Here is a 12,473-nt window from a genome sequence, read left to right on the forward strand (position 1 = left end):
CCCTGCTTCCTCTTTAGCTAGCCTCCAGTCTGCTAGCTCCCACCCTGTTTCCTCTTTAGCTAGCCTCCAGTCTGCTCGCTCCCACCCTGCTACATCTTTAGCTATCCTCCACTCTGCTAGCTCCCACCCTGCTTCCTCTTTAGCTATCCTCCAGTCTGTTAGCTCCCACCCTGCTTCCTCTTTAGCTAGCCTCCACTCTGCTCGCTCCTACCCTGCTACCTCTTTAGCTATCCTCCAGTCTGCTAGCTCCCACCCTGCTTGCTCTTTAGCTAGCCTCCAGTCTGCTCACTCCCACCCTGCTACCTCTTTAGCTATCCTCCAGTCTGCTAGCTCCCACCCTGCTTGCTCTTTAGCTAGCCTCCAGTCTGCTAGCAGCCAGCCTCAACTCCACTCGATCAACCTTGGGATCCAGAAACATTTGAGCAATGAACGACTTGCGTAGCTTTGTCGGATAGTCAGAAATTTTGGGCGACGCACACAAGAGGGCTTACGGGACTACGCAAGGGGCCCTTGCGGGTCTTGCGTGCTTGCGTCTCTGCGTAATACCCAAATATAAAGGATCATTAAGAAGCAGGTTTGACAGAGCCAGGCTTTTGTTTGCGTTAGCTGGCTTAACAAAACCTAAATTCCCAATCAGGGAGAATGGGTATCCTGATGGTGGTCATCAACTTTCTTTGTTAAACAAGTAACTTCATCAGGCTGTGATCATGTTCCTATATAAGGGGGCATTTAGCGTGCTGTCTGCTACTGTGATTGAACTCTCCACCTACTTGTGTGTGTGCTTGTGTGTGCTGTGTTTGCGGCATAGGATAGACACCACGTCGTGTTTGGAGCCTTGGCTTCTCTCCAGGGTCACTGCCCACAAGTCAGAGGTCAGAGTTTTCTGGGCCACCATCGACACCAAGCCCTTCTTCACCTTCAGCCTGAAGACACACAAATGTGTGAATGTAAAACTATGAGAGTAGTTGGTAGCTAGTGATACAGACTGTAATACAAAATAGCCTTTTAAAAATGTGAAAGTAGTATTGTATAATTTTGTGTTTACCTTATGACAACAAGCTCCCCACTAAAGTTAGCCCTCAGATTCAAAGACACTCTGATTGGCTGTCCTATTAGGACCGGGCCCCTGTGATAGCGAATCATGACGTGGGGGTCCAAGCTAAGCTCCTCCTCTTCCTGCCCATTCAAACATGTTTCTTCTTCCTCTTTGGTTCTGCTCCGCTCTCTCTCTTCCTCCTTCAGCGTCACTGCTTTGATATGGTAGAGCTGCCTTTGGGACTGAGCTGCTCTGTCCTCCACACATCTGGATGGACGGACAATTGGTAAAAGAATAAAATGTTGGAGAATAACAGAAAGAATCATTCTAGGGCAGCGAAACTATCTCTCCACATGTTTCTATTCATTCACATACCCTGCTGGTGTCTGATGTAGGTCAGCCACAGTGTCGGAGGAGGAGTAGTAAAGCTGTATTTGGTTTCTGATGGGACCCCGTTGGTATCTGAGGGTCCATGGGACATGCCCCTGGGTATCCTCATCAACACCTAGAGGGTATCTGAATGAAAGCATAGATTTATTTGTCACACCGGCAACTGATCATCATCATCGACAACACATAGAGGAAAACAAGGATCAATGGAAACTGTTTCAAAGACCTCTGTTCATGCAAAATTTCCCTGCTATAAATGGACAATAGCTATAAATAGATGGCCATTTTCCTCCTGCCTAAACATAATGGGCTTCTTGCAACAACCTTTTCATACCCTTATCTCAAAGCCTCACTTTTTCGGTGAGGTTTACCTGTGTGAGTGTTCCAAGTTGGATTCAGCCAACACAAACTTTGCTTAGCAGTACAACAAAAGTTTCGTTCAAAATTTTACTCAAGAATAAGAAGATGAAAGCACAGGACCATCATCCGTGTCAGTAGTCAATATTGCAGCCCATACCATGACAGAAATATAAAAGGATTTGATTTGCTATTGATCTCGATGCCTTGCCAAAGGAAAGCTTTTCATATAAGCAACAGTCACAGATGAGTAGGGATGTTACACAGTCAGGTTTTATAACAAAGGATGTTCACCTGACCTGCAGAAAGACCCTGTAGCTGCTGTTGGATCATTTTCTAACTACTGAACTGTAACTTGTCATGATTATACCTGCAATAATTTAGGAGACAACTGCTGCTGTATGGATTAATTTCTCTAAGTTTATCTCTCTATATTTAAATTTGAGTGCAGGACTCATTGCTCTCACCTCAAGATTTTGTCCCTCAAAACCCTTTTGTTACAATCAAATAATGTTCCAAGTAGAAAAAGTATGCACTTTTAAATTTGCATTTTATTTATCCGTTAATACTTTACCTCAGTGAAGGAGAAGTCGTATGATGTCCCCTCCGCTGCCGTTCTCGCTTCTGCATCCGGCGACGATGGTGGGTGTTGCTGTGCCACTTTTCCAAATCCTGATGTGATTGGCTGGTGTGCTGATCCTCAAACCAATCACTCGGCAGTGTCAAAGTTACCACGCACAGCCCTAGAGGAGGCTGGGAAACAGGACAGAGAGATGGATACACAGAAAAGAGTTAAGAAAGTGAAGAGGTGTAATGAATAAATGCGGACGGAGCCAAAACACCTGTTAAAGATAGAATCTGGTCCTCACCTGTGTGATACAGGAAGCCTTTTGCTCCTCTGTGTCCTTAAAGGCATGCAGAGTGATGCAGGACCCTTGGGTGCTGTTATCACCCCGCTTGTGGAACAGCGTCCTCACCCTGAACTTCTTCTGCCTGCCCTCGTCCCTCTCTATCTCCACATGCTCCGAGAGGAGGGAGGCGTACAGAAGAGGAGAAAGAGGGAGGAGAGGCTCTGATAAGAGCTGTGGAAAAAAATGCTATGTTACTACTTCAGTAGAATTAGTGAACATTCACAACATCAGTCAACTCACCCATAGATCTCTGTCTGCTTATTATGCCATTACCTGTGTCACTGAGTAAGGGCCAAATGAAGCCTGGAGACCTGGTCTGGGCGCCTTGCCAGGTGGGCGCACCATGAACAGGCTCTGGGAGAAGGAGAAGGGGGTGGAGTTGGAGAATAGAGGGCCCAGCTCGGCCTGAGACACAGGGAGGAACTGCCAGGCTGGAGGGACCACCGACATGTGGACCGGCAGGGAGAGAGGGAGGGGAGGCTGCATGAAGGATGGAGGGACTGAGGGAATACAAAAGAAAGGAGAGGGAGGAAGTGAGAACCAAAGTAAAAAAAAAATGTTTCTTACTCAATATTAAGATATCTGGAAAAACTACCCCTTTACTCAGAAATGTGTTTGCCTCTCATTCCTTCACTGTGCAGAATAACTAACTGTATGTGAAGTCTGCTTTCACATTCATCTGTTAAAGAGGGAACGGTTCTCTTTAAATTTCAGTTTGACACCTGCAAGGTCTATGACCTCACAAATCTGGACTGGACTGGACATCATTGAAGAAAAAGTTAAAATATGAAAGTTATGTGACATAATTATTGACTGTTAAGGGCAAGGCATAAACATCAAGGAGAAAACAGCACTAAAGCTGGAAGAAACACGGAACATTTCCATAAACAGTTACACTCTCTGATGAATGAATACCACCGACAAACAACACATTGAAATACCATTCAATGTGTGTGAGTAAAAACTCACCTAGACTCCAAAAAAGCAGCAGAATGGTAACTCTTCTTCTGCTGCACCACACACCGGCCCAGCTGACGTCTGCCATCTTTACAGACCTGATGCAAAAATATTAAACCTTTCGGCATTAAATATTATCATCCAGTTGAAACATTCAATACGTGCAGTAAATGGTTGACGTTTTAACTATCAAGTGTATTTCCCGAAACCTATTGAGTGTATTCAACTGAAGCACAGGTCTTCATCAGCAGGTCATGTAAAGGTCAACTTTCAAACCAATATATAAATGAAGTCCTTAAGAATAATGAACATTAGAACATGTTAAGACGAACAGCTGAGCAAATTTCAGTTGCTGATGAAAAACATGTGATAAGGTCAAAAATCTAAATGGTTTGTATTACCCATAATAAATACAGAATATCTCTTCAACCACAAGGGTTATTTTAATAATTTCAAAAGGTATAATATACAGAAAACACTCGTGAGACCAGTTAAGAGGTTCATATAGCAGTTTATGTGTTACCGATTTATTGGTTAAGGATAGAGAACACAGGAAAAGAAAAAAAAGAAAACTTCTGAAACAAATAAATAATCCAGGATGTATTTCCTTCAAATTTCCTAAAATATCACTATGTGTTGAGAGTATTTCTGCAACGTTTGACTTTGATTAAGTGAAGTTAAGTATTTCTAGTAATTCATTTGGTGCAGATTTCGTGTACCGTAGGTTTAGGTCCGCTGAAAGCAAAAATGCCCTAACTTACCCAGATGCACCAACACACACCAATCAACTATTTCATTCATAAGTAAGTAAAATTTCCGTTTTTTGGCTGGAATAAAATGCATTGTGGTTGATACCTTGCTGAGGCTCACACTGGTTTTATCGCAATTGACGGATTCCGTAGGTTCTAAGCTTTTCAGAAAGGTGTCCCAATCATGTGTGGCATCAAGCTCGGGATATGAACATTTATATTTTCATAGCTTAGGAAGCTCTCTTTTGAGTCACGTTCGAGTCCTTCGAGTCATATTTATGTTAATATTTATGTTTGAAATTTGTTCTTGTAAAGCCAGGCTGTACAGTTGTTTTGCTATGTCACATCAGTGGCTTTGGTATTTATTCATGGGAGTACAAGGACTTGGAAAGTGAGGAAGAGCTCATGATGAAGAATTCAGCCCCCAATTTTGGGGGATGCTGAGACTCATAATGTTGTTAAATTGTAGCTTCAAATTAATCATGCTAGCTTGCTAGAGGTGAGTCAACATGTCAAACATACAAAGATGGATGATGAACACATACATGGGTTAGCTAACAGTAATGGTTGGATGTAGGGTTAACACTTTGAGTAACTTCAGAACTCAACCGGCGTAGAGTTTGAAGACTCGGAGGAAGACACATCCAAATCTCTGGTAGGCAAAAAGCTCTACAGCGGCAAGGCGCCCTGGGGGGGATGAGATTCGCCATCAGCCGCTGACGGCTCTGGATATTGTTGGGCTTTCTTGGCTGACACACCTTTCAGTTTTGCATGGATTGGCAGACTTGGGTTGTGGTTCCCATAGATCCAGGGGGACTCATGTGGATTCGGGCCCAGCCGTGGAACAGTCGACCAGCATGGGAGTTTTCATATCCAGTCTACATGTGTTATGCAGAATTGGAGAAGTCTTTCGGCTGTGAAGCACTCTATGTGGGTACAAAATGTTGTCAATATCTGAGCAATTATGTGCTCACTTAGGCCTTTCACACATTAGGGGGCGCTATGGAGCCTGCTAAACAAACTCCCTGTAGATTCTCATAATATTCTCATGTTTCGATCTGTTGTAGCTTATTAAAACTTTACTAGCATTTATCTTTACCTAACATTTTGCATTCTCAAACATTAGTTATTAAAATGAGAAGGAATGCACACATACGAACATGACAGACTTCCAGGGACGATTCGGCCCTGCACTTTAGTGCATGGGCGCAAACTATAAAAAAAAAAGAGCTTTATTTGGTTTATTGATTGTCAATCAAGGTAGATATTTTGTTCTCCATGTCAGAGCTAATAACCAAAATGTTTTATAAATTCTTATAAATTTCCTTTGGACTTTTGGATCATATCAGCTCTGCTAAGTCCCATATTGTTACATAACACCTGCAGGGGAGATTACACGAAACCAATCAGCACCACCACATGGAAAATCATAGACACTTATCGACAAAGATTTTACAAGTCTGCGTCTCCCGTGAACACACAAACACACACACACACACACACACACACACACACACACACACACACACACACACACACACACACACAAATACACCTCAACTGGATGGAACTAGGTTCAGCTGTTCTGCATAAGATCAAAGACCAAACAGCAGAACATAGAGCTAAATATGTCACATGTGTGTGTTCTGCTCCACGAAGACATCAATCACTGTCGACAGATCAGACCATACAATACGGTTCTACTGTTCTACATAACACACACTACTGAAGTCTCTGCCCCTTACATGCACGCACGCACGCACACACGCGTGCACGCACACAGACACACACACACACACACACACACACACACACTCTCTTTACCCACTTGTATCTGTCTCTCAGCTCCAGATTACATCTTTTCCTCGAGGCATTTGTGCAGCAGGTGGCTCCCTTTGTCCTTTCTCAGAGCCGCATCATTGCTGTATTGCAATAGGAATTTAAAAAAAAAATACTCTCCACAAAAATGACTTATCTGTTCAAAGAATTAAAAGGACATCAACTAAACAGTTAGATATAATTTCCGTCTCTCACGCTGTTCTTTGCTGGTCTTCTGATGCAATAAACCCCTCTCTCTCTCTCTCTCTCTCTCTCTCTCTCTCTCTCTCTCTCTCTCTCTCTCTCTCTCTCTCTCTCTCTGCCCTCCTTCCCTGTGCCAGATTCACACAATACAGATTTATTTGTTTAAAACGGTAAGTAATCCTCTCCCTCTCAGTTATGTCCTTTTCCCCTCCCCTTCTTTACATATATCTCTTTTTTTCTTACTTATAGGGTTTGCCTGCTTTCTCTCTCTCTCTCTCTTCCTCATCGGTCCTCTCTGATCCTCTCTGTTGTCCTTTCACACCATCCTCTTCAAAGTATTTTGCCAAAGACAAGGTCCCTCTTATGAAATTAATTGCTTTTCCTAACACTTCACTGTGTGTGGGTGCATGTAGGTGTGTGTGCGGGTATTACACTGTCTGGATAATGTGGCTTTCACCATCACACGACGACTTTAATCCCACATAAACACGAAATGTGTGTGCCCTGTTTGCAGTAATTACAGACAAACTGCATTTTGATGACTCAGACAGGGTACAGTGGCTGTGCATTTACATTATAATGTGACATTCAAAGCTTAGTGGTTAAAGCCAAACGCCAGCCAGAGCAGTCCAATGTAAATACTCAACAAACACTTCAAATCCCATCAGCGAGATTGCTCCCTGTCAGTGCTTTATTTCACGGTTTGTTACATGTATGTATGTGATGGCAGCATGTATGAATGATGACCATATTTCTTTAGTTTTGAAATGAAGAGGTACTGGTCCTGGGTAATTATTGCGAACAAGATTATTGCCAAAATGTAAGCAACCCTGTCTCTTCAACATTATCTTGCCAAACAAATAATCTCCTCTTCTAAATTACATTTTGAGGGAAACACATTATCCCGAATTATGGGTGCTGTTTTAAACATGTGGTTAGTAGGAATTCAAACAAAAATACAATGAAACTACTTGGTTATATTTCATAAAAGATCATGATTTTGGTCGAGGATCATGATTCCTAAAATACGTTTGTTTATTGCGTAACTGAAGTTGCATAGGTCAAGCATAACATTCAACCGGCTCCTGGGTGAAAGTCACGTTTCCTCCAACACACAAGTCAGGCACACGGAGACATTTTCAGATTCTTTGACGACAAATAGCTTCATAAAGGGATGTGATTAGATCTTCTGACCAATCAAAACTAGTCCAACAAGACATCTGCCTTCTAACCAGTTATTTAACCTGTAATTGATAATACCTCGCTGTATATATATATATATATATATATATATATATATATATATATATATATATATATATATATATATATATATATATATATATATATATATATGTGTGTGTGTGTGTGTGTGTGTGTGTGTGTGTGTGTGTGCATGGTGAGAGTGGTAATGGAGCAGCAGAAGGGGCTTAAAGGACAATGGATCCCATAAAGAGAGGAGCTTAACAGAGGAGAGAGAAAAATACATAAAAACAGCATCAACATTTTATTAAAGAGACTTCCACTTACATACTCCACAACTCCATAACTTTAATACATTCCCCATTCGTCTGGCAGTGGTTTATATTTGTATTACATTTACATTATATTCAATGGGAAATAAGTATTACAATAGCAAATAACTTATTTAAAAATGTTACACACATTCTAAATATTAAGGACTTATGTCTGCTAATGGGGAAAATAAGCAGATAGATTCTGTAAAACAACACTTTCCCGTACTGGACCAACAGCGGTATCGACAATCTAAACGCGTTCATCCACATTTCTTGTTGTTTTTCTGTTACAACAAAACGGCTTAAGATTTCTTACCAACTTCAAATTGTTTTTAATGATTTTATCTTTTGATGTTCGCAAGTTTTTAATGTCAAAATTGCTCATTACTGGAATAATCCTCAAGCATCTTCGTTTATTGCAACGAAGACTCTAAATATCCCGTCGGTGTGGGTGTGAGCATTAGATGTCTGTTCATGTCTTTGATAGTATCGGGACCTGTCCAATCGGCTCCAGCCCCCCTACGACCTTGAATATGAATAGCGGTTACTGATATTGGATGGATAAATGGTACATTGGCACGCATTGGAATGATTCATTATTTTAATTTTAAAACAACCAAACTGTTGCATAATTGTCTTGTGTTGCTCTAATATTCTGAATACTCCTCAGAGTAAAAAATTACCGTCATTCGTTGCCAGCAACCTAGGTTGCGTCAAACCATCCACATTCCCTGATCCTCTCAGCGTTCAGCCTCCAAAAGCTTGAACAACGTTGGCCTCTCGTCTTCCAGCACCTGGAGGAACCCACACTTTGACATCCAACGGATATAGTGTGTTCCCAATGCCGCTCTCTCGGGATCGAGGCTTGAAGGACCGCGTCAGCTCAAACGGAAAGGATTTCATGGCACATTTCACGGCCGGAGAGGCCCTCACAGTGCGCCAGGTCATAATCCACCCACTCTTCAAGCTCTCTCTGCCTGAGAAACATCTCACCCTGCAATTATTTTTCCCAAGACGTCACTTACAACCCATGCGGATGCATCCCTCAATCCCAGCATCATTTTTTCTTCTCTTGCTTCTGCTTTTTTCTGTCCCAACTACCATCTATCGACTAATGTTGCTGCCAACTTGCTCTGACGTGACGGGCTGTGCAAAAATATCGATATAGATGACTATCGCAATATTTATTCCCACAACAATGTATTGATAAATAAATAAAATAATGATGTTTTAAACATATTCAGGACAAATATATATGTATATATGTTCTTCCAATCCCCCTAAATCCTTGTGTGCCAGGCGCTTTCAAATTGAAATGGATTTTAAACCTTTTTTGATATTAGAACATTTTTTCTTGTCCAACACATTCTATTGTAACGTGAAAGAAACAGAACTGCTCTCCTCTTCCTGCAGGGTGTCACTCTCATACACTGTCAATAACTCTCTAACACCAAAATATCCAATGCCGCCACTGGAGATTAAAATTTCAGTTTTAATCCACAATTTTTTTTAACATGCACATCTGTCACTGTCAATATAGATCTTACATCCTGTATAAACAGGAGAAAGAGATCTTTACACATTCATACTGTATATGAATACTATTTAAATTTTATTTCCTTGCACTATTTGTCTTGACTTGTAAATAGACTTTTCATTTGTATTTCACTGTTGGTCATTGTCGGTCATATATAACTATTTTTCCTTTTGTACCAATGACGTAAACGATGCAGCAGTTAATATTATATTGGCTCGTTCTTATATCCCTAAGCTAATTAGCTTGCTGGCATGAAGTTTAACAGTAACTTTAGTCATGCTTGGTTGCGTATTGTTACTTTAAACTTAAAAATTCACTTTTGGTTTCACACGGCACGGAGTCAAATGGCCTCCTGGGTGAAAGTGTGCTGGTCACTCATTTTAACCTCCCGTAAAAGTCGCGTTACAGGCCGCTACTGCCTTTGGTGGGTGTCTTTGCTGTAGCAAGCTAGAGCTGCTGCTAGCTCCCCGCTGCTGCTGCTACCGCCACTGCACGCGTGTCCCCACTGCCGCCCGAGTCGGGCGTCCAGCCACCTTTGGTGGCTGTTGAAACTAGCGGGAGCTAGCAGAGAACTAGCGAGGAACTAGCAGCAGCGCTAGCTAGCTAGAACGGGGAGCCAGCAAGGACAACCACCTCAGGTAGTAGTGGCTTGTGACCCGACTTTTACAATACATGATTTTCATCATGAGCACTCTGTGGGACCACTATCGATTACTCTTTGGGAAAAAGAGACAGCAGAAATTGAAAATATTGTTTTAAAATGTCCTCCAATTTATCTTTATCTCGCCCAAGCGGCTTCCTTTTTTCTTATCACAATGCTTGACATCATCTGTCACACACTTTTCTATCTTTCTCTCTCTTACTCTTCTCCTCACCCCCTCTCCTTTCGTTTCTGTCCTCCCACATCAATCCCCTGGTGGATAATCTGTTGCTGTAATCTGCTGTCATCTGTCATTGTCTCTGCATGGGACATTTGCAATGAGGCCAGATTATCATCTCATATCGTGACCTAACCAGAAGAGGACGAGGCAAAATACTCCCACTCATACACAGATGGACACACACACACACACACACACACACACACACACACACACACACACACACACACACACGCACACACACACACACACACGCACACAGTTCAGCATTAAATAAATGGATGGATGGATTGGAACGAGATAAACTTGAAGGGGAGGTGAATAGATTCAGCTGTGTGACACTTTGGTCAGACCCATCCAATCACATCAATAAATTAAAAATGGATAATCATGAAGTTGCATTTTCACTACACTCTTGGGTGTTTTTTGGCGAGCAGCATGCTGAGCGGCGGCCATGCTTTGGTCAAAGCAGCTAAAAAGCCGTCATGGCAAGTCTTTAGTAACTAATAGTTACTGCATTTTCTGTGGATCATTATTGGACTAAGTTTATCAAAAGTCTCATGAGGCTTCTTGATATCTATTTAGTTTTCTAGATATTGTCCAAAAAGCATACCCTGAAAGTTGTATTTTCATTCAATTTGAATTACTTAGCCTACGCATGCAAAAAGAAGAGCCTGAATCAAGAAGTCTTCGTCCAATCAATACAAAACTCCTCCTACAATATTGTCATGAGTACGTTCCAGGACAGTGTTCAACCACATGTCAAAAACTATTTAAAAACTGCTTAATATGGTGCGCCACCAAAATGCATCGACCTGGAGAAAATGTGTCCATACATCAATTACAGTTTCTCCAAACGTCCATTAACTTGCTGGACATTTTGGTCTCAAAATTGCCTCGCAGAAGATTGTGGCATTATTTCAGCTCCAGGACTTCCTCTCTCTAACCAAGTTGATCCCCAGCTTTTCCCACAAAGCTTTCTTCAGTGTCAGTCAAGCCATTTGCTAAAACTCCTGCGGGAATTTGGCCACATGGCCGCACTTTGCCCCTCGTTACCCTCTCAGCCTCCTTCCTCTGGGCAGGCCTTTTCTCCCCAGCGCCATTCAAAACTGACTTGAACTGTCTTCTCCTCCTGTGTCTGTATCAGTAGATCTTACGGGCCTGTCTCAGGGTTTTCCTCACAATGCCAAGCAACACTTATGTGGCAAAACAATCTTCTGTCAGCTTTAAACGATCCAGAAAAGTTTCTTTAGCTGCTTCAGAAAGAGATTAGGCAAAAAAATGAGTCATCAAGTCCTCTCCATTCCTTGCGTTTCCCATAAATCCAATCGGCATAGCAATAAGGAAAATATGCAGGGAGGAAAAGATTCATCCTGACCTGGCCAATCCCTCAACGGCCTTATTCCTCTCGAGCTGTTTTCCCTTCATTATTAATTGAATGCCATTGTTAACAGAGGTGTTGACGCCATTACTGTGACTTTTTCACGGGCCTTTCCGTCTGCCCTGCGGCTTTGACGCTGTTTTCATTCTGTTCTGTATACGTCTCATTCTTAAAGGACCAGATGAAGCAAACTGTTTTGAATGAGGGATAATTGTAGTAGGAGCACTGGAGTGACATGTGCGACTGTGTGGCAACCGTAAATAGTTTGCATGGCTCATGGGTCAGGTAGGGCTTGGCAGGATTTAGCTCAGGGACCCAGGGAGGTCAGGATTTCAGTGACATGTTCAAGGACATTACGGCATGCCAATAGTAGGAGCCGGCAATCAAAACATCTGTCTCTGTGGTTGTCAGAGGACCTGCTCTGACCTTTAGCCCCCCACTGGCTTACAACAGCCAAAGCTTCAAGGATGACAAAGTTATTGTGATATATACATAATACCTTATTTGTTTATTAGTTTCTATCCATCCATCTATTTCCCGCCGCTTATCCGGGGTCGGGTCGCGGTGGCAGGAGGCCCAGGCTTCCCTTTGAGCCGCAACATTTTCCAGCTCATTGTGGGGGATCCCGAGGCGTTCCCGGGCCAGCCGGGAGATATAATCCCTCCAGCGTGTCCTGGGTCTTCCCCGGGGTCTCTTCCCAGTTGGACGTTTATTAGTTTATCTAAATTAATATAA

At 42.3% G+C, this 12,473-nt stretch overlaps 1 protein-coding gene across 1 annotated transcript in view; it reads right to left on the reverse strand.

The window, feature by feature from the left end:
* Positions 1-6,388, reverse strand: part of tmem132a (transmembrane protein 132A) — a 15,413-nt gene extending 9,025 nt beyond the window's left edge. Inside the window, exons 1-8 of the mRNA XM_068592042.1 lie at positions 6,229-6,388; positions 3,664-3,749; positions 2,968-3,194; positions 2,653-2,865; positions 2,358-2,536; positions 1,412-1,552; positions 1,046-1,303; positions 771-923 (exon numbers count right to left, since the gene is read on the reverse strand). Coding sequence (XP_068448143.1) covers positions 771-923; positions 1,046-1,303; positions 1,412-1,552; positions 2,358-2,536; positions 2,653-2,865; positions 2,968-3,194; positions 3,664-3,739 — 1,247 coding nt within the window. The 5' untranslated portion in view covers positions 3,740-3,749; positions 6,229-6,388. The remainder of the gene's footprint in view (positions 1-770; positions 924-1,045; positions 1,304-1,411; positions 1,553-2,357; positions 2,537-2,652; positions 2,866-2,967; positions 3,195-3,663; positions 3,750-6,228) is intronic.
* Positions 6,389-12,473: the final 6,085 nt, after the last annotated feature.

This window comes from Clinocottus analis, unplaced genomic scaffold, assembly GCF_023055335.1.
Source record: "Clinocottus analis isolate CAN_PGR_092001 unplaced genomic scaffold, fCliAna1.0.p SCAF_26, whole genome shotgun sequence".
In the NCBI taxonomy this organism is placed as follows: domain Eukaryota; kingdom Metazoa; phylum Chordata; class Actinopteri; order Perciformes; family Cottidae; genus Clinocottus; species Clinocottus analis.